Source organism: Plodia interpunctella, chromosome 25 (assembly GCF_027563975.2).
Source record: "Plodia interpunctella isolate USDA-ARS_2022_Savannah chromosome 25, ilPloInte3.2, whole genome shotgun sequence".
In the NCBI taxonomy this organism is placed as follows: domain Eukaryota; kingdom Metazoa; phylum Arthropoda; class Insecta; order Lepidoptera; family Pyralidae; genus Plodia; species Plodia interpunctella.
Genome location: NC_071318.1, coordinates 4369764 through 4393828, shown reverse-complemented (window position 1 = coordinate 4393828; position 24065 = coordinate 4369764). Strand labels below are relative to the sequence as shown.

The following is a 24065-nucleotide window of genomic DNA, read 5'->3' as shown; positions in this document are numbered from 1 at the left end:
GTTATTTTTTTTAACTGTTGTACAAATGCTATTGATTTTTATGATGGACACGATTTCGGGGTACGTATGTCATACGAACAGGTTAAGAAAGTGGGTTTGATATTTTTCAAAAGGCATGAGATTATCGATTTTCTATACCCTGAAAAAACTTTAATAACTGGCATTGCTTGTGTAGACAGTTCGCCTGAAAAAAACGGTAAAGCAAGAATAATTTCAGGAGGAATAAATCAAACTTTTGTAACCATTGAATTCGAAAGCAAACGAAGTGTTGGCCTGTATTTTATTGTTGAGATCTATGCGTCCTCGAGGTTGAAGCTTGATTTGTTTGATTTGATCTCAAAAGTAGGCAAAGGACAATAACATAGAAGAATATATCGGTATCAGGCCAGGTCAAACATATTTTTGAATTTAATTACGGCCATTGAAAGAGGAAATTATATTATTGCAATTTTTGGATTGTACTTAGGTATAATCAGAATTAAATAATTGAATGCACGCCAACGTTGTTTTGAATGTAAGGAACGCAACCTTTTCATAATAAAAAAATATATTTTACTCCAATTGGTCAATTGCAAGTAAGCTGTCATTTTAGGAATATCGACCAATCAAATACGCCGTTAATTTGTCGTCGCGCGCCGTCGTGAAATTTGACGGAACTCTACGTCAAAATTATCAATCTAATGTCAAATCAAACCTGATTTTGACTGCGATTGCGAGTTGATTTCATAAAATTTTCACTTTAGTATAAATAATAAACCTTTTATTACAATTTAAAATGTCGGAAAATGGGCACGACGATGCGTAAGAAAACTCAAGTGTCGTTTGTTATTCGGGACGAGGAGGAACGGCGCCATAAAAATGGCGTTAGTTCATTACAACTGGACCCTGCTCAGGGTAGACTGTATTCTGCCGGGAGAGACGGCATCATACGAGTTTGGAACACTAGCAACAATGTCCAGGACAGGTACATCCAGAGCATGGAACACCACACAGACTGGGTGAACGATATCGTGTTGTGTTGTGGTGGGAAAAATCTAATTAGTGCTTCATCTGACACTACTGTAAAAGTATGGAACGCTCCGAAAGGCTTTTGTATGTCGACTTTACGGACGCATAAAGACTACGTGAGGACATTAGCGTATGCTAAAGATAAAGAACAGGTTGCTAGTGCTGGGTTAGACCGAGCAATCTTTTTATGGGATGTCAACACTCTCACAGCTTTGACTGCCAGCAACAACACAGTAACGACTTCCAGCCTTGTTGGTAATAAAGAATCCATTTATAGTCTTGCTATGAACCCTCCAGGAACTATTCTGGTGAGTGGCTCCACAGAAAAAGTATTAAGAGTTTGGGACCCAAGAAACTGTTCAAGATTGATGAAATTGAAGGGTCATGCTGATAATGTAAAAGCTTTAGTTGTAAGCCGCGATGGATCGCAATGTGTATCTGGCAGTTCTGATGGTACGATAAAATTATGGTCATTATCTCAACAGAGGTGTGTATCAACAATTAGGGTGCATTCTGAAGCTGTCTGGGCCTTGTTGGCGACTGAAAACTTTACTCACATCATATCCGGAGGCCGGGATAGGCTAGTCATCATAACAGAGTTACGTAACCCTGATAACTTTGTTATAGTATGCGAAGAGACTGCTCCAATTTTGAAATTATGCTTCACGGCCGACCAACAAGGAGTTTGGGTGTCAACGTCAGAATCCGATATTCGTTGTTGGAAGCTCCCTCCCAGGAACTCCTTAAGCTCTGACATGTATAATAATCAAAATAGTTATAACACAACCAATGTGTACCAAACACAGCCACTACATAATATACCTGGAGGTCCAGCGATAAAACACTACACAGTATTAAATGACAAAAGGCACATATTGACGAAAGATACAGCTAACAATGTAGCATTATATGATGTATTGAAAGCATGTAAAATGGAAGATTTAGGTGAAGTTGACTATGAAGAAGAGGTTAAAAAGCGTTTTAAGATGGTTTTTGTACCAAATTGGTTTAACGTAGATTTAAAGACTGGTATGTTGACGATACATTTAGGACAAGATGAAACTGACTGTTTAAGTGCATGGGTAAGTGCGAAAGAAGCCGGTTTGACTACAGAGAATGATCAGAAAGTGAACTTTGGGGCACTTTTGTTACAAGCATTGTTGGATCACTGGAATCATCCGAGTAGAGTGAATGATGCTGGTCAGAAAGTCATTGGCAATAACTTCTTCAGTGTACCATTGCACACTCCGTTGATATTTAGTGAAGTTGGTGGCAGGACATTGTATAGATTACAGGTTAGTCTATTTTGTTATCTTATCATAAAATTGTTTACAAATTCTTGATGTAGATTAAATTAGGATAGTACTTAAATGTTGAAACTAAGCTAATGTTATTAATAAAAAAGTTTAAGCAAACTCGAAGCTAAATGTCACTGTTGCACTTTATAATATTTGACATTCAGAGAAAGAGACAAAACATACAAATTCAAATTCAAATCATTTATTCAAAAAATTAGACCTTCACAGGCACTTTTTCTCGTCAATCTTTAAATTTATAGTTATTTCTCACAAGCTAGAAACTACTGGCATTTCGGAACGACCACTGCTGAGAAGAAATGCCGAAAGAAACTCATTTGAACAGTGTTGGTCCCTATCATGCCAGATCGGCTTACCATTATTGTTTCTTACAATGTTTTTTTTTCTTTCTAATAATATATAAAAGTACATACTTTAGAGTTTGCTTAAACTTTATGTACCATATACTTATGAATAACAGGGATAGATTTATTATTAGAAATATATTTAACTATTCAGAATTGTTCTTCTGTGTAAGGTGACTAAGGAACACATGCTTTAACAGCTGATAGGCAAGCAGGTAGTAAAAGCCTAGCCAAATCTTCAAAATTTTATGGTTGATATATGACGCTTATCTTGGACTTGTGAATGGAACCAGGAACACCTAAGGATGAAAGAGAGTCAGCTAGTACTGAATCTAATGGACAAAAATTTCAAACAATCAAAAAATATACACGCTGATTTTTCACATAGGCGATAATATTTCACTAACATTATTTTCACCCAACAATAATTAACCTTTTGAGTTTTGCAACCCTTAGCTTTGCCTATATATCTTAGTATCTCATTATTACTACAGGGATAGAGAGAGAGAGAGAGAGAGAGAGATGTGTTGGAGTAAAACCACACATAAAATATTCCAGGTAGGAGATGCTGGTGGTGAAACAGAAGGAAACTTATTAAACGAAACGGTACCTTCATGGGTGGTTGATGTCGCTGTGGAAATGGCCGCACCCAAGCTGAACAAGCTGCCCTTCTATCTGCTGTCGCATGCTAGCTGTCAGAGTAAACAGGACAGACAGAAAAAGGTATTGATAGACATATTTCTTTTTATTAAATACTTTCTATTACAAGGCACTACTACTTTTGCATAATCTGTTAAAATATTTTTTCCTAAGAAATAAATGAAATAAATAAAAATGTAAAGTGGTACTAGTGTGCGGGGATAAAGTGTCAATAAATAAATGGACAACACTCAACGTTATACACTAAGCAATAAACCTTTATCACGGGTCCAAACACAGTAATATAATAAATATATAATATATAATAAATAAATAATAATAGTTAATAATAAACACAGAAACGGGCAAAGAACACCCAGAATCACAGGCGTATATTTGTGATCACGCGTATATTATTTGCCCGCAATGAGAATCGAACCCAGAACCTGCGTGCGGGCGTGGTGACCACTACGCCTCGAAGGTCGTCGAAGCGATTTATATTATTTCAAATTGAATATAGAATGTTGAATCTGACAGGATCGGCTGGTAGCGAACGACTTCATACAAGTCCGCAAAGTGGCGGAACACGTGGTGGAGAAGATCGTGGGGGCGGGGGACGTGAACGGGGCGGGGGGCGGCCGCGGAGGAGGGGGAGGGGGGGAGGACAGCGGGAACGACGCCATGGACGAGCGCGTGGAGCTGCTGTGTGCTGACCAGGTGAGCGGATTGATATACATAGATGGAACAACTCTTACCACTAGCCTTTGCCCGCGACTACGCCCGCGGAAATAGTTATTTTTCCGGAATAAAAGGTAGATACTTTACTTGAACTTTTCCCTACTTCAAACTACATGTATGCAATTCAAGAACATTGTTTGGGTAAATAAAGTTTGAAGAGGTGACAAACAAACTTACCTTCGCATTTAATAATACATAGTTAGCATTTACAGAAGAAACAAATTACAACTACGAGGTTGGCACATCATATGGCTGAGCTCATTACTGTTGAAAACATCTAATAACATTATTTGATTATTTAAATATCTATAAAATATGACTTTTTATCAAAGTCTAAAGTAGTTGATTCGAACGAAACCGAAATAAATTTTCGTTTGTTATAAATAAATATAAATGTTTTTCTTTACATATCTTTTATATTTTTTATTGTGAGTATGAAGATGTTAGTCTATCTGTCCATTTTATTTTCAGGTGCTCGATCCAAACATGGATTTGCGAACAGTCCGCCATTTTATCTGGAAATCCAATGTTGAGTTCACACTGCACTTCAGGCTTTTAAAACAATGAAACGCGATCACCCTGTGTAAGACACAAATGAAAAAGTACTGTTCATTCTCTTGCATGCTCGAGTGATGTTGTATATATAGGGGGAGTCTGTTTTCAATGGGTAAATAAAATTGGGGAAATTGCCGAATTTCCAATAATCCGTTGAAACTATGCCGCACATCAGCTAAGATGAAAATGAAGAAAAAATATATAAATACAATCTTATGATACGAGACTGGAACAAATCCAATGAGAATGTCGTCACTGCTCTTTCAGTCAACGGTTTTAAGAACAGATGAAATATCCAAACTTAAGACATACACGCATCAGCTTAATATAATAAAATAAATGAATAAAATAACTAATAAATCGTGGACGATAAAATATCGAAGATTTACGCAAAAGACTTTGAAGTAAATTTTTTCGAAAATAAATTAATCTTAGAAACCGCAAATGGATGATGTTGGTTTTTATGAAACAAAATAATCATTTTCTTTTTTATTTTTAAAATATTTCGTTGATCCTTAGATAGACATGTACAGAGCAATGGTAATTGGCTCTTAGTGCCAAGTGCGCAATGTATTGAATGTGTTAAGCTTGTATCCATAAAAACTGTTGAGGAAGGAAGGGGCTGAAAAATAGAACAGAAAAATCCTACTAATCGACCAAGCGAGCGAAGCGAGCCAGGTCTACAAATCGTTCATACATACAAAAATATTTTTTTTTATGTATGTAACGCGATAGCTTTCGAACTGTTGGACTTATTAAATTTAAAATGTATGTAGGATCTGTCAATAGAATTTTCAAGTTCGTGGGGAAACAAAATCGGTTAAGCCGTTTTTGAAATATTAACAATTTTGCAAAAATTTATTGTGTTCGCGAGTTCGCGGCGAATAACTACAGACAATGTGTTCTCTATTAAAGGCACCGTGCACACAAATGCGTATGCAACACGATTATAGGGATTTTTTATGTACGTGCGACATACGCATTTGATGCGCATGCGCCTTAACAGTTAATGTTAGTAACAATTATGTTAATAATGATTTATGTTTTCTTATCTATACCAAACTTCAAAATGCACCAATTTTTAATAAAAAATATACCTATACAAGGTTTTCGTAATATCTTGCCTAAAATATGTATTCTGTGATTTGTGTGTTTCTTATAAGTATGAATTATAGGTGCTTATGATAATGATTTGTGTGTTCGTGGCGTAATTCGATGACTAAATTAATGCTTTGTTTATATGAACTTTGTATTATAAGGAGGTAATTCGGTATTTAGATTTAATTTTCAGTTAAATTTGAAAGCCCAACAATAAAATATTTTTTTAACTAAAGCCAACTTCTGTAAATAAAATTAAGAATAAATGGCCTCACCAATAGTCATACATTAACGATGTATTTATTTAATTATATTATTCGAAAATATAGTTGAATTGAGATTAAAATATCAAAGAATTTTTTAGAATGATTTATAGTGGCTTCTGTACTAAAGTTCATATAAATTAAGCATAATATTATTAAAATGTACAATAGATCAGTTATCCATTTATAATTAAATATATTAGCTTGCTTTCATTTTCCCTTCTTGAGACAGAAAAGGGTTGCGCGTAAATTAACCAATCAGAGCTTGTTCGTACAGAAGTGGAGCTATATGATTGGTCGAAGACTATTTACTTCTATTTTAAGATGGCGCATACCCGCCCACTAGCACCACTGTCACATTTTTGTCACTTTCTTTTATTTCTTAGCGAAATCTACCAAAATGATCTATATAAATTATGCTACACTATTTCAAGGATTTTATATGAAAGTATATTATGTGTTATATTATTGTATTCTCACAATTAACAGCACGGATTTTGGTAGCAATATTTGGTTTAGTAAATTGTGGCAGCTATGTCCAATAGAAAACTACAAAACTTGCAAATAAAATCCTATATCTAATGTAACATATATTTTATTAATTATTTTTTTCAAGTTTTCGCTAGTAAATAAAATAAATTGATAAAAGTGTAATAATGGCGCTTGTGAGCATACTGCAGATATGTATTCGTTTACTATGATATTGCATATTGTTACATAGTGTAAAAATCTATTATATATAGATTAACAAAATAGCTATTAAAACAAAACTTAATTTCAGCCAATGGGTCTCTTTTTATTGTTACAGCTTCTCCATAAAACTATTTTATCGCAAGGATTGTAGGCAAGATATAAGAAATGATTACTTCTGATTAGATAGGTACTGATACTAAGATACAATAACCACGTGACCATCCCCCCAAGTCACGCGGCCACGTTGTTGTCATAGACTAGTGTCTACTGGGACTACCATGAAACACATCAATGCGTCCACATGTTCTCCCCTTTTTTTGCACAGTTCGTACAAGATATGTGAAAAAGAGATAGCATATGGATGTTAGTAACGTGCTACGAGTTTGTATGTTTCGTGGTAGGCCTCAAAAATAACAGTTGCCTGTTCTTTGTTCTAAATATTGAGTATAACAGTTTGCGTACCGTCGTTTAGTTCGGTTGTACGCATAGTCAGTATAGCCACTGGTAGGTGTATGTTCGTTTTGATGCTTGCATAGCGTGAATGTATCGAATTATAAATAAAACACTGATAATGTAAATAAAATGTCTTTTATTTATCTTTCTGAGGTCTGTCACAAATTGTGTAATTAATCACAGTTTGTACTCATCAAGGACGTTGTTACATACTGTAAGGAAGGATTTACTATTTTGATGGTAGGTATGTACTCATTGATTTATTGGAATGAATATGGATTTTAGACTGCCGAGTTGTAGTATAGTTAACAGCTACTCAGTTTTGTTTGTAGCTGTTGTCAGCGAAAAGCCGAAAAAAAATTCGGAGCCATCGGATCTGTGTCGATGAACGCAAAAAACGACGTTGGACTGGATAAGGGTTAGGCATTATACTATGTACTCACCACTGATCAGATTGGGTACTCATGGCCTCTTATTTATGAACTACCTACAAATTATTAAACAGCCTATGCAAATATCATAACACAGGCAATTAATTAATTATGTACTTCATTCAAGAATAGTGCATATTACGCAAAGCTCAGCGCAGATGGCGCTACTGGTACAACTAAAGTACACAAACATTGCCAATGGAGACAAAAAGCGCCAATTTTCAATATTGTTGAAGATTTAAGACCAAAAATACCTTCTACGCAATCGTGGTGCGAGTTTAATGGAAAAAGGAAGGATTTCGTGAATTATCCAGAAAATAATAACACTATTTAAGGTTATATTCTGCATTATTTCGTCAACTGTGGTTATAAACTGATACATACTTGATTTTGACTGAAGATCTTACCTGTATGAAGTCTATATTTTAATAAGTCTTCACGTGTGAAGTGTTCCGAGCTTTTTTTCGACCGTTTACTGGCTTGAAAATTTTACAGCGTGAGGCGTATCCCATAGTTTTCGAAGTTTTTTTATCTTATGGAAAACGATTTCTCTCAATATTTCGCAACCCGAATATGCTACATTGTTGTATATTTTCACAAACGAATGCTTACGTAATGAAAAAAATGATAAAGTATTCTAAAAAAACGTTTTAATCGACATATAAAAAGGCGGCAAAGCTTTTGTGTACCTAACATACAGTGCTGTACTCTGGCGGGATAAATGTGCAGTAATACTCCCTATTCCTAGCCTTTGTCCTAAAAAAATAAGATATCACTTCACTGTCAAAAATTTATATACAATGACATTGACATATATAATCTTTATCGCTTTCTAGCCTAAAAACATATTTTCATGAAATTAACAAAATATTTACGAAATTATGAACGCGAGACACATTATTCGCACGATTTACCGCAATTTCAGTAATTTACATACAATTAATCAACGCATATTGCCTTGGAACCGGTCCTTTATAAGTGTTTTATGTAATAACTACTCAACCAAAGTTGATGCCCAGGTTCTTGAGAAAAAACATTGCAATGTAGGTACTATTGGGCATGTGGATCACGGGAAGACTACTCTAACTGCTGCTATCACTAAAGTATTAGCTGACGATGGTCTGTCTAGGTTTACTTCGTTTGATGAAATCGACAAAGCACCAGAGGAAAAGGCTAGGGGTATGTCTTACTATCTATAAGAATAAACTTATTTCTAAAAAAATATACAGTTTTACTTAAGTCTACCTAATTCCATCGTGCCGAATTGGATCCCAGCAAGGCAGCTCAGCTATATGCTATGACTAAGAAGCCACTGATTTTCAGCTGATACCTGATCATAAAAAAAAATCATGTACTTATTAATTTCATACTTCCATACTAATATTATACATACCCATGCAAGTGTATTCAGGCTAATTTCAAAGCAAATACACTTAAATCTCTATGAATAAAAAAAATTTTCAGGTATAACCATAAACGCAGCTCATGTTGGATACAGCACAAAACACCGTCATTATGCGCACACAGACTGCCCGGGCCATGCTGACTATGTACGGAACATGATATCTGGAGCTTCACAGATGGATGCTGCAATACTGGTGGTTGCGGCGAATGATGGGCCGATGCCTCAGACAAGAGAACACTTATTGCTAGCTAAACAAGTGGGCATAAAGTACATATTGGTGTTCATTAATAAGGCTGATGCTGTTGACAATGAGGTCAGTAAGAAGAAAAATGTTTTTATTTTAATACAATCTCTCATCTTCGCTTGTGTTCAGTAGAAATCTGTACTGTCATGCCATGAAATCTCAAAATTTTGAAGATTCAGCAGTGATTTTACAAAAAGCTACCTGCCTGGTATAAACCCTCACCACTTGCTTCCAGTGAAGAAAAACATTGTGAGGAATCCTGCACACTGATTGATTATCAACTTGTGTGTGCAATGAAGAAGGCAATGGCAAACCACTCCATTAGTAGTGCCAAGAAAATCATTGACCACAACCCTCAGCTATGAAGACTAAAAAAAAAAAATTATTTTTCTTCTGTTTCCATTTCTGTAATATTTTTTTTAATTCAATGTGTTCCAATATTTTTTTAATTCTTTATGTAACTTCTTTTTGTTGATCTTAATTCTAGAATTCAGGTTAATAGTCGCCTATGAAAACTAACTCATGCAGCACAAATAGGATTTGAAACTGGGTCCGTTTTACCACCTCTACTCAATAATCTTTTTGTGTGTTACAGCTCATGGAATTAGTGGAAATAGAAATGAGAGAACTTATGACAGATTTCGGCTATGACGGCAACACAGTGCCAATGATATGCGGGTCGGCATTGAAGGCTTTGAATGGAGATCAATCAGAATATGGTAAGCAGCAGTCACTGTCAAAATATTTTGTTAGTTACTACTAATATATTTAAATCTCCCTTACAAATGGAAATATGATATTATTGAAAAGCTGTAAACAAAAACCAAAATGCAATGACGTTATATTTCGTTTTCCGTTCAAAAAAAGAGCAGAACCATTTTCCCTCTCCGTCTGCCTCAGCCCCGCGTATCGTGACACTATTATGATAAGACCTTTAAATTGCCAATCAACAAACTTTTACAGGTACACAATCAATAAGGAAACTTCTAGACACAATGGACGCATATATCCCACCTATAGTCAGAGACATACAATCTCCTTTCCTAATGCCCATAGATAACGCCTTCACAGTCCCCGGGAGGGGAACAGTGGTAGTTGGGACCATAAAGAGAGGGATCATGAAGAGGAATGACGAAGCTAACCTAGTGGGCTTCGGATATAATATCAAAACCACACTGTCTGATATTCAGATATTTAAGAAGAGCGTTTCAGAGGTTTGTTTAACTGTTTTAAACTCCCAACAAAATTTCATCTAAAATATAAACACCTAAGTTAATTTCCACAGAAAATCACTTAGATGTACATAACTTTTGATGAAAATGATTTTTTGTGGATATTAACCTTTCAATGCACCAGCGGCCTTAAGATATATATTCTGCGACGTAACGCCAATTTGTTACATTTTCCGAAAAAAATACATAATTCATTTATTCATTCGTCGTTTTGACGTGAAAGGACAAACACCCTTTCACATTTATAATATTAGTATACAAGTATGAATTTACAAGTAATTAAAATACCATTTTCCAGGCTTTGGCCGGCGACAACGTGGGCGTGCTTTTGCGAGGAATGAAGATAAAATCAGTCGAGACTGGCATGTTGTTATGCGCATCAAAGAGTGTCGTATTGAGCAACCATTACAAAGCGAAAATATACTTCTTGACGAGAAGCGAAGGGGGACGCAAGAAGCCTATCTTTTCGAAATATTCACAGCAAATATTCAGTGGCACTTGGAATATCGCTTGCAGAATTGATTTAGGTCAGTTTAAACTACTTATAGATTATTAAAAAAAAACAACACTTTTGTAGGTACTTGCTTTTCTATTTACACCTGTGATGGTCAAGTGAAGCGGCGGCGGTGGCCAAGTGGTTAAGACATCCTGCCTGTGATCGAAACAAGTTCGAATCCTCCTCACGACACATGAGTTTGTATACCAAACTGACACATGTAAAAAAAAGGTTGTCTTTAGACCGCCACTTGCTTCCGATGAAGGAACACATAAGGAAACTTGCACACTGGTTGACAGTTTTAAGTGTCCCGGCTTCGCTCGGGTAAAAACACAATAAAATATACCTAAACCTTTTTCAGTAATAATACTATTGATGAAAACTGCATGAAAATCCGTGCAGCAGTTTTTGAGTTTATCGCGAACAGGCAGACAGACGCGGCAGAGGACTTTGTGAATCTAATATGGATGTAACCCATGTATTTATTAATTTCATATACAATTTCCAGATCCATCAATGCAAATGATGATGCCCGGTGACCACGGAGAAGTTTTTCTAACACTTCTAGAAAGCATGGTGATGACGCAAGGCCAGCCATTCACGATCCGGGAGAACAACGTGACGGTGGCCACAGGAATAGTGACGGAAACGTTGCAGTCCATTGACGTGCCCAAAGGAAAGTTGGGGAAGGTCGTCATGAAATATGCGTAATTTGTAATGTAGATATGTTAATAAATTATTTTAATTGTATATTTATTATGAGGTTTTTCTTTATAACTTAACCCATTAATGTCCGCAGTACCTACTCATATTTATGTTCCTCGCTTTCGTAATAGGGTCGTTCTTCTTTTTAACCTACAAAAAGGTGTCTTCGCCAGACAGTTAAAAAAAAAACAAGTAAATTATCAATATTTTTTTAAAATTATATTTTGACATACACTGTACTATACATATAATGATCGCACATATTTAAATGACATATTAATTAAATAATTTCACCGTAAAAAGTAAGTTACAGAGTTGTGAATCCGCGTGACAGAGGTATTCATACAAAATCATTATGTCTCCCGCTACATGAGCGTGCGTGTTTTCTATAATATTACGAAAAAAATATATTATGACACAAAATGTAAAAATATCCTATATCTCTTTAATATATCACCTATCGTGTAACAGTAATAGTTATTTTTTAATACTATCAATAAAATTATTAAAAAATTTCAAATACTCGTCTCCCTCTACCTAATGTTTTGCGTGGTAAATTCTGTCACGTGGGTTGTCAAACGAAATACGCGCTGTTGCCGCTCGTCCTTGTGGCATGCGAACCAAGGTTATTACCCCTTCTCCCCCTCCGTATGTGTTCCCCTCTGCAAACAGAAGGCAGCGCCTCAGTCGCCCAAACGCAGTGTCAGGACGCGCGTGTGTTTATTCGACTACCGCTTCGTTACGTAAGTAATTGATTCAAATTCTAATGATCATTGTTACTTTTTGTTGTTTACTCTTACGTAATAAAAAATATTTTATGCCCGACATGTAAATTATCAAATTCTATGTTAACTTTTAAATATTATCAACTTTTTAACAAAAATTTACCCTTCCGTCACACGACAATTCTGTCACATATTTATTGTGACCGAGTGGTAAGTACGTGACGGTGGGGTAATATAAATTTTGTTTTTGTTATATTTATGCTTAATTCAAGAAATACTAAAAAAGATTCATTCGTTTTGGTAGTTATTAGAATAATTATTCCCACGGAATCTTCTGTTATCATTTAGATAGTATCTAAATGATAACAGAAGATTCCTTATTTTCTATTACCAGATAACATCATGGTGAAACAAAAGCCATTAACAGCAGCAGAAAGACAATGGATTTGTCGCGCGAAACGAAATAATGACCCTGAGAAAGTAGCTGAAGTAAAGCGCAAAGATTTAGAAAGATACCATGCTCGAAAAAAGTTAGTGGCTGATATGAGCGAGCGAGAACATCGAATTCAAAAGCGAAGATGGCAAGAAGCTAATAAAAAAAGAAGGGAGAAGAAAAAGATACTTGAAGAGGTACTTTTGAGCACACCGGCTCCATCACCAATACCAGAAAGTCCAAGAGTAACTCCATGTGCAACACCGACTCTTTCTGAAGTATCAATGCGCAGTTCCAGTGGAAGAAAAAAAATGAAAAGAGATAGAACAAAGTTATACAGAGATAATGTTAAGTTTCAAGAAAAAATAAAACAGTTAGAGAAAAAAATTCGAAAATATAAGAAAAGATTGCAGAGAAAATCAAAAAAAGATAGCAGCAAAAAAGAGGAAAATAATAGTCAGAACACAAAGAAGTACAACGTTCTATCTAATGCCATTAAAGAACGATACAAGACTGTCAAAAGTCGAAGAGAAAAACGCCTCATTCAATCGGTTTTCCAAACCCGTATCGTAAAAGAGTCTCGAGTGCAGATCGAATTAGTAAGAGATGCAATAGGCGTAGACCGACCTTTAACATACAAGAGCGTTCTACCAAAGCATACTGATCTTGTACGAAAGATTCATCGGTTCTTTTTGCGGGATGATGTAACGAGGGCTACAGCTGGCAAGAAGGAAACTGTTACTTACAAAAAAAAAAAGCACAGAAAAGATTTTTATTGGACTCCATGAAAAACCTGTATAAAACGTTCTTGAAAGAAAATAGTGGCCTCAAATGCCACTACAGCTACTTCACTAAACATAGGCCATTTTATGTGAAGCCACCTACTGTAGATGGAAGAGATACATAGGTTTTTCGAAGAATACGGATTTCGTAAAATATCCTGGAACTTTTTTGAATCAGGGCATGGGAAAGGAGCTGCGGATGGTATTGGAGGGACAATCAAACGGCAAGCTGATGCCATAGTTGCTAGAGGAAACGATATTGCAGATGTGTTCCAATTCTTTTCCGCGCTCAAAGATGCCAACAAAATTACACTGTTCATGGTGACAGGCGAAGACATCGAAAAGGTAGCAGCAACGATTCCTAGTAACATTGTGCCCCTAAAAGGAACAATGCAGGTCCACCAAATGTTCACAGAAAATCGTGGAATCTTAAATCATAGGGTATTAAGCTGCTTTTGTGATCAATTCTGTTCTTGCCATGCTCCTAAAACTTATCGACCTCTGCCTGAAATCCAAGAACAACAAAATACTGTGGACGAGTTTTTATCTAATGAAAAAGAAGATGCTGTAATTCACGATAAGGAAGGTTTGATGCTCGCAGATATTACAAAGATACTGTATATGGCCCAGATGAATCATCCGATGAAGATCAACCTTTAGCCACGCTTAAAACGAAAAAAGATCTAGCTGATCAAACTGCCGTCTGTGGTACTTCTTATCAAACGCTCCAGCCTGAAGATATTCATCCAATGAATATAAAAGACGGAGTTTATGTATTGGTTAAAGTACGTAGCGAGCGGAACATTCAGTACACTTACGCTGGAGTAGCAAAAAGTGTTGTCGATGAAGAAGGCGAAGTCATGGTAGTGTTCCTAAAATCAGTTGATGACAGTGGAAGGCTGTTTAAATTAGTGGAGAATGACATATCGGATGTTCCTTTTGATGATTTGATTAGTCTTACCGGCTCCAAATGTCATTAAAAAGGGGAAGAGACAATTTTTCCAATTCGAAGAGCCACTGTCAGTATTCGAAAAATGACTGATTAATTAAAAAGCTATTGTTATGATGAATGTTTTATTTTTTGCGAATTTAAATTTGTTGTCAAGTTATACTGGATTTTTTATTTAGTTTAGAGTGGATAGTCATTTAATTTACCAAATTACTAATTACTTTTGAGAGGCTCTCACGAGTCTAAGAAGCTTTCATCTCAAATGTGATTTCATTAATTGTTTAAGTTTGATCTCACCTTATTATATTATATGATAATGTTGAAGACTGATTAAGATTTATAAAAATAAATGATTCTATAAAAATAAATGTATTTTATTGCAAACTATTGCACAAGAGAGTCTGGTATCCCCTAGAATAACAACTCCGTCACATAAGTTACTACTCTGTCACAATGTTGTCTCCTGTTAGGAAAATTGTTTTGGTCGTATATATATTTAGTTATAACTAGTGCAACATTGGAGTTTTTTTATTTACAATATTTTATGAAATTGCCATCTGTGCAATACGTATTTATTTGTAAATAATACTAAAATTTTATTTACAACAAAAACTTACTTTATATCAGCAGTAAATGTGACAGAGTGGTATTTGAAAATCAATAAAATATATTTATAAATACAAATATATAATATTAATATGCTTTTTTAAAAGTTCATTTTGGTTAATTTATGTTTTACAAAAGTAAAAGTTATTTAACGAAGAGCAGTTAATAGAATAAAATAAAAGATTTCGTGACGGAAGTGTAACTTTTTGAGTCGATTCTTTCTTAAAAGTCATGAAAATCCTACAAAAATCTGTAATCTTCGCGGCCAATAACTTTTTCTGATAGAGTAGAAAGTCGTCTAATAAAATATATGTATATGAAGACGTGTATGCAATATATTTTTTTTTTCAAAACTATGCAATTTTTTTTTCAAATTGTAGGTTAAAAAGAAGAACGACCCAATATTTTATACTGCAAATTGTAAACCAAAATGTGTGTGATTTGTCATTTTAGCGTCACGACTCGAGGAAAACTATAATACTTTCTAATAAAATTATTTTTATCAAGTTCGGCATAATTTGTCAAGATCATTTTTTAATTTTCGCGGTTTAATGTGATGGCGGCTATAATGGGGCGACCAATGAATTCGCCGATAATTCAGCAGTCGTATCTGCTTCATAACAAAATTTTTATAAGTGTTTTTATATATCGAAGCAGACTTGCAGTGCGTCGCTACGTCGACCTTTACTGCTTAACCGGAGAAAGACGACATGGCGACAGTCGCAAGGACCATACAGCCGAAACAGTAACAGCTCAAAGGGCTTGAGATTAGTGTTGTGTGCGCGTCATACTCTAATATAAACAGCTTTCACTCAATATTAGAGGCGTATAATTTATGCCATTGTGTGAGGTGACCCAAAAAAATAAAACTGCAAAATGTTTTATTCATTATATATTTTTTGTCAGAAGGTAATTAATACAGTGCCAAAACAGTAACAAAACATTAGTAAGAAAAAATCATAGACTGCAACTAGCATTAACTACTGATCATAAACAATATGCCCTAACCGGCCGACAGGGGGACAACATTTAACACTTATATTTCACAACATTTGAACAAGACAGTTGGCGTAGACTATATACTTTTTTTTTATAAATTGTGAACTAATTTTTATTAACACCGATACGCCTAAAGGGTATTTTATTTTGCTACATTTAATTAGTTGGGCGGTTGTGTGCGAATTTGTTCTGTTTATTACGAAAAGTATTTGAATACCTCGTTAAAATGAATTTGTCAAAACATTTTATACGTATAAAATTAGCTATATTTACCTAAAATTTTAACAATTTATACTTATAAGTGATGATAATTATAAGACAGCATTGCAAATTTACAAATATCAAATATAATAATTTAACAAGACTTTACATGTAACTTATAGTACAATTCGTAATTTAAAACCACCAAACATTAGTCCACATTGAAATTGTCATCATTACGTATAAAAAATCTGTATTTAGTTTCAATCTTTACAACTTTTTGTTCTCAAACTTATTAAGAAATTACATTTAAACAATCAATTTGAACCCTATCACCATAGACATAAATGATTGCCCGGCAACATGATTATAATATAAAAATTCGCACACAACGATCCAAAGTAATACTGCATCGAGCAGAATCTACGATGACTGTATCCAACCCAATACCTGCTCTAAATCAGTCTGTCACAATTTTTGTCACCACTCTGTACAACTATTAAACACCAATCACAAACTTGTATACATGGATCTAACACAGAGAACAGATAGTCAAAATATTATATTCCATCTATGTAAAATGCTTTACCAGCGAGTGAAGTGAGCTACACTTATATTATAAATCCTTGGTCCAATGCGATAGCTAAATTGGCATCTTATGAAATACTATTAGCTTCGATAACAAACATTTTTTACTTTTTTTTGGTAGTACCAGCTCTTTTCGATATTGCACGACTCGAATTCCACTCCACCAATACAATACAACAGCAAATGGCGCTAAACGGGTGTATTTATAAAAATACAAATATTTATTGATTAGCAGAGCAGAAGAACAATCTTTGGATATAAAAACTTCAACTACCCTCATGTTATGTAAAATGACTAATTGCAAAAGATATTTAATATCCATGAATAATTACAGTGTCTTGGATTACAGAAACGTCAAAATGATCTTTAAGATCGATATGTTTAATAAGGTCGTCCATTACATAACATAGGGTTTATTATATTAGATATTTAAAAATGTCAATTATAGAGACTAGAAAATTGAGACGTGCAATATCAAAATGTACATATAAATAGCACACCACGATATATTCGCAATACCGATACCACGGAATTAAGTTTTAATAAGCTCATAAAATTCGATATTCACCACAGACAGTATATTTTGTATTATTCTTTAAGTATCTTAAAACGTCTAAGTTCAATCGGACAGATCCAAAGTTTAAACATGAAAGGACTAGCGATTTCATTTCGTTTCATTGATGTCAAAACAGTTTGCGCCTACAAAGCTTTGCTAAAAACAACAATAACAAGAAACAATGATAAAAATAAACAGAATGCAGCTTTAAAAATTAGTTAATAAATGGGCATTACATAGTGGCAGTGTTGCTGAACATCAAATGCTAGTAACTATTCCGATTATAGAAAAACAAGCGATTTAGTAACACTGGAGTGAAAATTTTAACATTATAAATACATTTGAGCTTAGACTTAAACACCAAAAAACAGTTATATTGTAGCTTTAATGGCAACTGTTATGAGATGTGAACGATACGAAGCATTGCTGAGAACAACGTCGGTTATAAATGTAGTGAGATTTCAATAGCATACACGTACCCAGAACCGAAAATAATCCCATTTCATTTGCCACTATTACGTGAACACTTAACAGAACTGTAACACTGTCACTTAAATATCACTTACAACTTAAAGATAAATATACAAAATACATTATTGGTGTCGACAAGTAGTGTGTAGTTTAGCACCACAATTAAAACTAACTATTCGATAATAACGTATGCTCTAAACAAATCCTCTGAATGGCGCTTCAATTCCGCTGTTCGAATTACAAAATAAAATAGAAAATTCCCATACTCAATGTTTGAGTGTAATACTTGTGTACTCACTTACACAGTACCTATAATGTAAAAATTAATTTACCAACACTTACGTCTATAAAAAATATTTTAGAAATTCTCACTTACATTTAAGAGGAACTGGCAAAATAAATCCTGTATTTCCCATATTTAAACTCACAATAAAATACAAAAAACCAGATTTGGTCCTCGTATTCATAATGCCATTCCTATACAACTGGACAGAACTATGCGATGGGCGAGTAGCAAAAATATTAGTATTGTGTCTATGCACACTAAATAATGGCTCAAAATATATTAAATCCGCTAAATACCCAATAGAAAAAGAAATGTCCTTAACAGACATAGAAGCGATGTTAAACTTAATCTAAGAGTTAAGGTTAAAACTGTGGTGGTTCGACCTGGCCATACGGCAACTGGCTTCAGCGTATCACATTTAGGTTAAAAAGGACTAAACCACCTTTATTGTCCACACTCATACCACTATAAATACTAACGTTTGCAACCAATATAAAACATCCCATTTCACGAACTAGTATAAAAACAGTGATTAAACTTTTTCATTAGAAATAGAGTATTTGTGCTCCATTGCAATACTATAGCCATGGACTACCGGCTCATAAGACGTCCATAGATAGCAATACAAATCCTAACCCGAAGGACACATATTATGCTAAAATTTTGTTACACTTTGTTCTATACGAGGATTCTTTAAACCATGCAGTTAACATGTTACTATTAGATTCGTACTATAAGCATTAGGACCGTATTCCACCTATACTAACTTCTTCTATAGGCAAGGCTCATACAACTAGCATCATTTAAAATAGATAAAAAACCAACTACAATACACAATCTTGCAGGAATAACATCTAAACAGTGAGTTATGAATATTCTACCACGTTATTTTTTTGTTGTTCCATTATTATTTTTTTATAAATATCCATAAATTATTATCAAATTCGATAAAGCTCTAAGATTGATCCACATTACATAAATAACTCAGATTTGACTGAGACACACTGAATTATGTGCGGAGGAACAAACGTTATGAACAAAATTACACTTGAAATATTAACGCATAGAAAAAACAGGCACGTAAAATGCATGTATTTCATATTAAGTGTTCAACATCGTGTGGGTCCGTACACCCGATCTGGATCAAGATGTCAAAACATGATATAAATTAATGTGATGTAATTTTTATTCGTTAAAATGGTGGTACATTTTAACGAATAAAATATGACGCCTATCTTTTTATGCGTTACTATTTCAAATAAACAACGCGTTGAGAGTTATAGGCAAAACGACAATTTCGAAAAATGTCACCATCTACACAGAGGGGTTAGTGCTGTGGGCGAAGTGCAGGTTAGCATTTCACTTCTCACTATCGAATCGATTCGAAGTGAGACGCAGTGAACCAATCACATTGCGCCATTGTGACGCAACGACAACCACACTGCAATGTCATTGGTTCGCCGCGTCTCACTTCGAATCGATTCGATGATGGGTGAGAAATGAAATGCTAATCCACACTAACCCCTCAGGTATGCATTTCACTTCTCACTATCGAATCGATTCGAAGTGAGACGCAGTGAACCAATCACATTCCAATGCTGTCGTTGCGTCACAATGGCGCAATGTGATTGGTGAGAAGTGAAATGCAAAGCCGCACTTCGCCCACAGAAGCCACTTGCATTTTTCGTCCTTTGATATATTAACCGATACTTCTAGAAAATTACAACAAAAATCTGTTTGGCTTTTTTTGCGAAAATGACGTATTGCATCACAACTTTAAGATATAACACCGATGTCACAACGTTATAATTATACAATTATAACGTGAAAGAGAACCACAGTCCAGTCTTGCTAAGGTTTACACTAAACATCTAGCCATTTCACTAGCACAGTGTGTCACACAATTTGTACGATCAGGATTTTTGCAACGATGGTTTTAGGGATTTTTTTAAAGTTAATATTCCCGTAAGTACATTTCACATTTTTTAATTAAATTTTGATCAGAATTTTTTAATTACATTTTAAGAAGATAATCTTTACAGCATAAGATAAATTGTTTGTGTGTATACATTTTTTCCCTTTTCCCACTTTGTGGGGTCGGCACAATATTTAAGTCAAGTTTAAGTCCTTCAATTTAGCTTTTGACTATTTTTATGTATATATTGAAAATTAGAATAATAATCCTTTATCATAAAATATATGTTAATTGTAAAGATAACGACTGAGATTTATCTAGATATTAAGTTGAAAAATCTTAAAATTCATATCCAAAAAGCATAAATATTAATTTTATTTTAAAAACGTGAAATGTACCTACTGAACCCATCGCACTTTGGGACTTGAAAGACACCATTAAAATTTTATTTGTGGACATTGTGTCGTCTAAATTCACTAAAATCTCAAGTATCTAAAACATTGACTAATTAATAAACAAAAATAAAATCAACAATCGCTATTATGAAACTCATGCATTAACTAACTACGAACTCTAGCGCTCCAAGTTCTCTTAAGTTTTAATAAAAAATATATATTTTATATTGATGTGGTCATATATCACTACGTCATGCGGAACACTATCGCGCCACTTTATCAATTAGATAAAATATAAGACGCGTGTTTGATGTCAGAATATTTCAAAAGTAAAACAAATCTTAATTACCGTGCTATCTCTGTCTCTTTTCATATGGCTAGAGGGAGATATCACGAGTTTTAGATGTTAAAAAAATACTTTTGAATATTTGTGAATTTCAAAAGCGTAGTGCCATTTATAACACGCTGCCTAAAAATGGGCTTTATTTTTTTTTTACAATTCATTTTATTTTCTAGCACCTTTGTCCTAGCATAGACAACGGCAGCGTGCTAAATGACCAACAAGGAGAGGACGAATCACTGATAACTTTGAGAAAATTTAAAATTTTAGAATCATTCACTTACACTTAATATATATCCATAAGCGTTCTATGTTGGCTTTAAATTAAGTACCGTAAAACGGGGCTATTTAAAATTCATGGGGCTAATTGAAATTATAAAAATAAAATATTTGGAACCTCATAACATTTTATTTTTCTACTAATTGGATATTTTGTTTTCGTCTGGCAACACTCACTCTAAAGCTGTCACCACGCAATGAAATTTTGAGGTTAGAAATGACATGTGTGTGCTGCAAAAGGGGCTTGCAAAAAATATTAAAAATATTGCTTAATTTATGGCTCTCATACTTTTATTTGGTAACTAGTTATTTTTTGAGGTAAGTTGAACATGATATTTGTATTATATCTTATGTTTCCTTGTGATTTTAATGGATTCTATAGGCTTTTTCTAACTACGTTGATTCGCCATATTTGTTTTGATTTATCAAACGGGGCTTTTTGGTACAGTTTTGGGGCTATTTAAAACATAATTCCAAATAGCCCCCTCTATGTCCGATGACAGATTTGTATACGATTTAAGGTGATGTGCCAAATAGCCCCAAACGTAACTTTCGAGTAATTAAGGCGAAGTTCTTCTGTTTTGTTCCAGTGCAATTGATCATGGTGCGTACATATACTAGGAAGTATACAAATTCCAGAAATGGCAAATCTTTTTTACCTTACCAAAATTACTCAGCGGAAAATTTACAAGTAGCAATAGAGAGTGTAAAAGAAGGAAGAATGAGTCTTACCGATGCCGCAGACACTTTTGGTGTGCCAAAGAGTACCTTAAGTAGAAAGACAAGAAATATTAACTGTACGCAAGAGACAGCAGGCCATCCAACATTATTTACGCCTGAAGAAGAGAAAGTCTTCATTAAATTTGTTTTAATAGTAGGGGAATGGGGGTTTCCGTTTGATACCACAGATCTTCGTGTATTTGCCAAGAAATATCTCGACAGACTTGGAAAAAATGTGTATAATCTAAAAGATAATATGCCAGGTTATGATTGGGCCAGAAACTTTCTTCAAAGACATAGATTACAAATTTCAAACCGTAAATCTGCACATATTTCCAGTGACCGAGCCAGATTTAGGTCAGATGATATTGATGCCTTTTTTGAGAATTATGTTAATACGGTTGAGGGTGTTCCTGCAGCGCACATCATTAACTATGATGAAACGAATTTAACAGATGATCCCGGCAATAAAAAATATATTTATAAAAGAGGATGCAAGTATCCAGAGCGGATCATAAATAGCTCGAAAACGGCAATTTCGCTCATGTTTTCGGGCACTGCATCAGGACATCTCTTACCTATTTACGTTGTCTACAAATCGGAAAATCTTTGGGATACGTGGATGGAGGGAGGACCAGAAGGGACGAGATATAATCGTTCCAAGAGCGGATGGTTTGATTCAACCTGCTTCGAAGATTGGTTTCATACCATTATAGTTCCCTATTTTCGTAATAAGCCTGGACGGAAGGTGTTGATAGGTGATAATTTATCATCACACTTTTCGGAAAGTGTAATAAAAACTTGTGAGACATTGAATTGTATGTCTGCCACCTAAAACAACACATTTATTACAACCTCTGGACGTCGCGTTTTTTGCTCCTTTGAAGGTATACTGGAGAGATATTCTTACCAAATGGAAAATTACCGAGGGAAGACATCACAAAACCTTAATTAAGAGTGCATTTCCTAAATTGTTGAAAAAACTTAAAAATAAATTAATCGAAAATGATGCCGAATCCAGAAATTTAATAGCAGGTTTTAATAAATCCGGACTTTACCCTGTTGATCCTAATCGTCCCAAATCTCGATTACCCCAATCTCATGTTCCAAGGTCCGAGGAAGAAATAGAGACAAGTAGTACTTCAGTTATAAAGGATATGTTGATGGAATTGCGATGTCCCGATGAGCCGACGGGAATGAGACGGAAAAAGAGATTTGTGGTTGAACCGGGAAAGAGCGTATCTTCCGACGATTTAGTACAAAATCAGTCAAAAACAAGTGCAAGATTAAAGGTGTCCGGAAAAAGAAAAGAATTAAAGAAGTCTACTTCAAACATCCTATCAGACCCATTTATTGATTCAGTTCCAGGTCCTTCTGGACTACATCAAATAAGGAGCAATAAAAATCATGATAGTGATAATTCCGATGATCAAATTGCGTCTGTTCTTATGCCTAAGTCAAAACTAACATCCTACAAGGGCATGGGAAAAGGGATCGGTAAAAAACAAAACCTTGTAAAATATTGATTAATAAGAAGCAACAAAGTGAGAATGTAACAGAAACAGCTCTAAATGATACATTAGTTAACTCTGGTTCATTATTACAGTCATCTCTCCAAAATCCCGAAAGCCTCAAAAATTTATGTATCAGATGGGTCAATACTCACTTAATTCAAAACAATGAACTATCCGGACAAAGATCATTTATTCAAAATTTGTACGAAACCAAAAACTATGAAGCTAACGTGCCATTTATAGGTGAATTACCAGAATGCCTACTAAATAGCAGACCCACTACTAGATCTAAACCTATAATTACATCAGAAGTTATTTTTGAAGCAGGATCTTCCCAAAATATTCGTAATCGTAAGAAAATAAACGCTATACTACAAAAAGAAAATGTTGAAATTACGCAGTTTGCTTTAAATATGAAATTAAATATAGAAAATAAAGAACAAGTAACTGAAAAAAGAAAAGTCGTAGAAGAAATTACACAAGAAAGTAAAGAATTAAAAGAAATAATAGATAATGTGAAACCTAAGAAAAAAATAAAAAGTGAGACAGCTACTAAAGTGAAAAAAAGGACGCAGAAACACATTTCTCGAAAACAAAAATGGAGGAGATCTAGTAGTGATTCCAGCTCATCTGAGATTATAATGTGTATGGCTGATTCTGATGATTCAGAATATGAAACAATGGAT

At 34.5% G+C, this 24065-nt stretch overlaps 2 protein-coding genes and 1 pseudogene across 2 annotated transcripts; all 3 read left to right on the top strand.

Annotated features, from left to right (window-relative positions):
- The first annotated feature begins 668 nt into the window (after nt 1–668).
- On the top strand, nt 669–7237 carry LOC128680824 (uncharacterized protein). The gene is made up of 4 exons (XM_053764260.2): nt 669–2303; nt 3227–3391; nt 3845–4024; nt 4517–7237. The coding sequence occupies exons 1-4, from the start codon at nt 786–788 to the stop codon at nt 4610–4612; spliced, it is 1959 nt and encodes a 652-aa protein (XP_053620235.1). The 5' UTR covers nt 669–785; the 3' UTR covers nt 4613–7237.
- Nucleotides 7238–8340: 1103 nt separating this feature from the next.
- LOC128680880 (elongation factor Tu-like) lies at nt 8341–11665 on the top strand. Its single transcript, XM_053764351.2, has 6 exons — nt 8341–8717; nt 9003–9256; nt 9783–9906; nt 10151–10401; nt 10718–10946; nt 11424–11665. Exons 1-6 carry the CDS (start codon nt 8420–8422, stop codon nt 11624–11626), a joined length of 1359 nt encoding a protein of 452 aa, XP_053620326.1. The 5' UTR covers nt 8341–8419; the 3' UTR covers nt 11627–11665.
- A 437-nt stretch (nt 11666–12102) lies between these two features.
- LOC128680940 (golgin subfamily A member 6-like protein 22) lies at nt 12103–15484 on the top strand (annotated as a pseudogene).
- The last annotated feature ends 8581 nt before the right edge of the window (nt 15485–24065 follow it).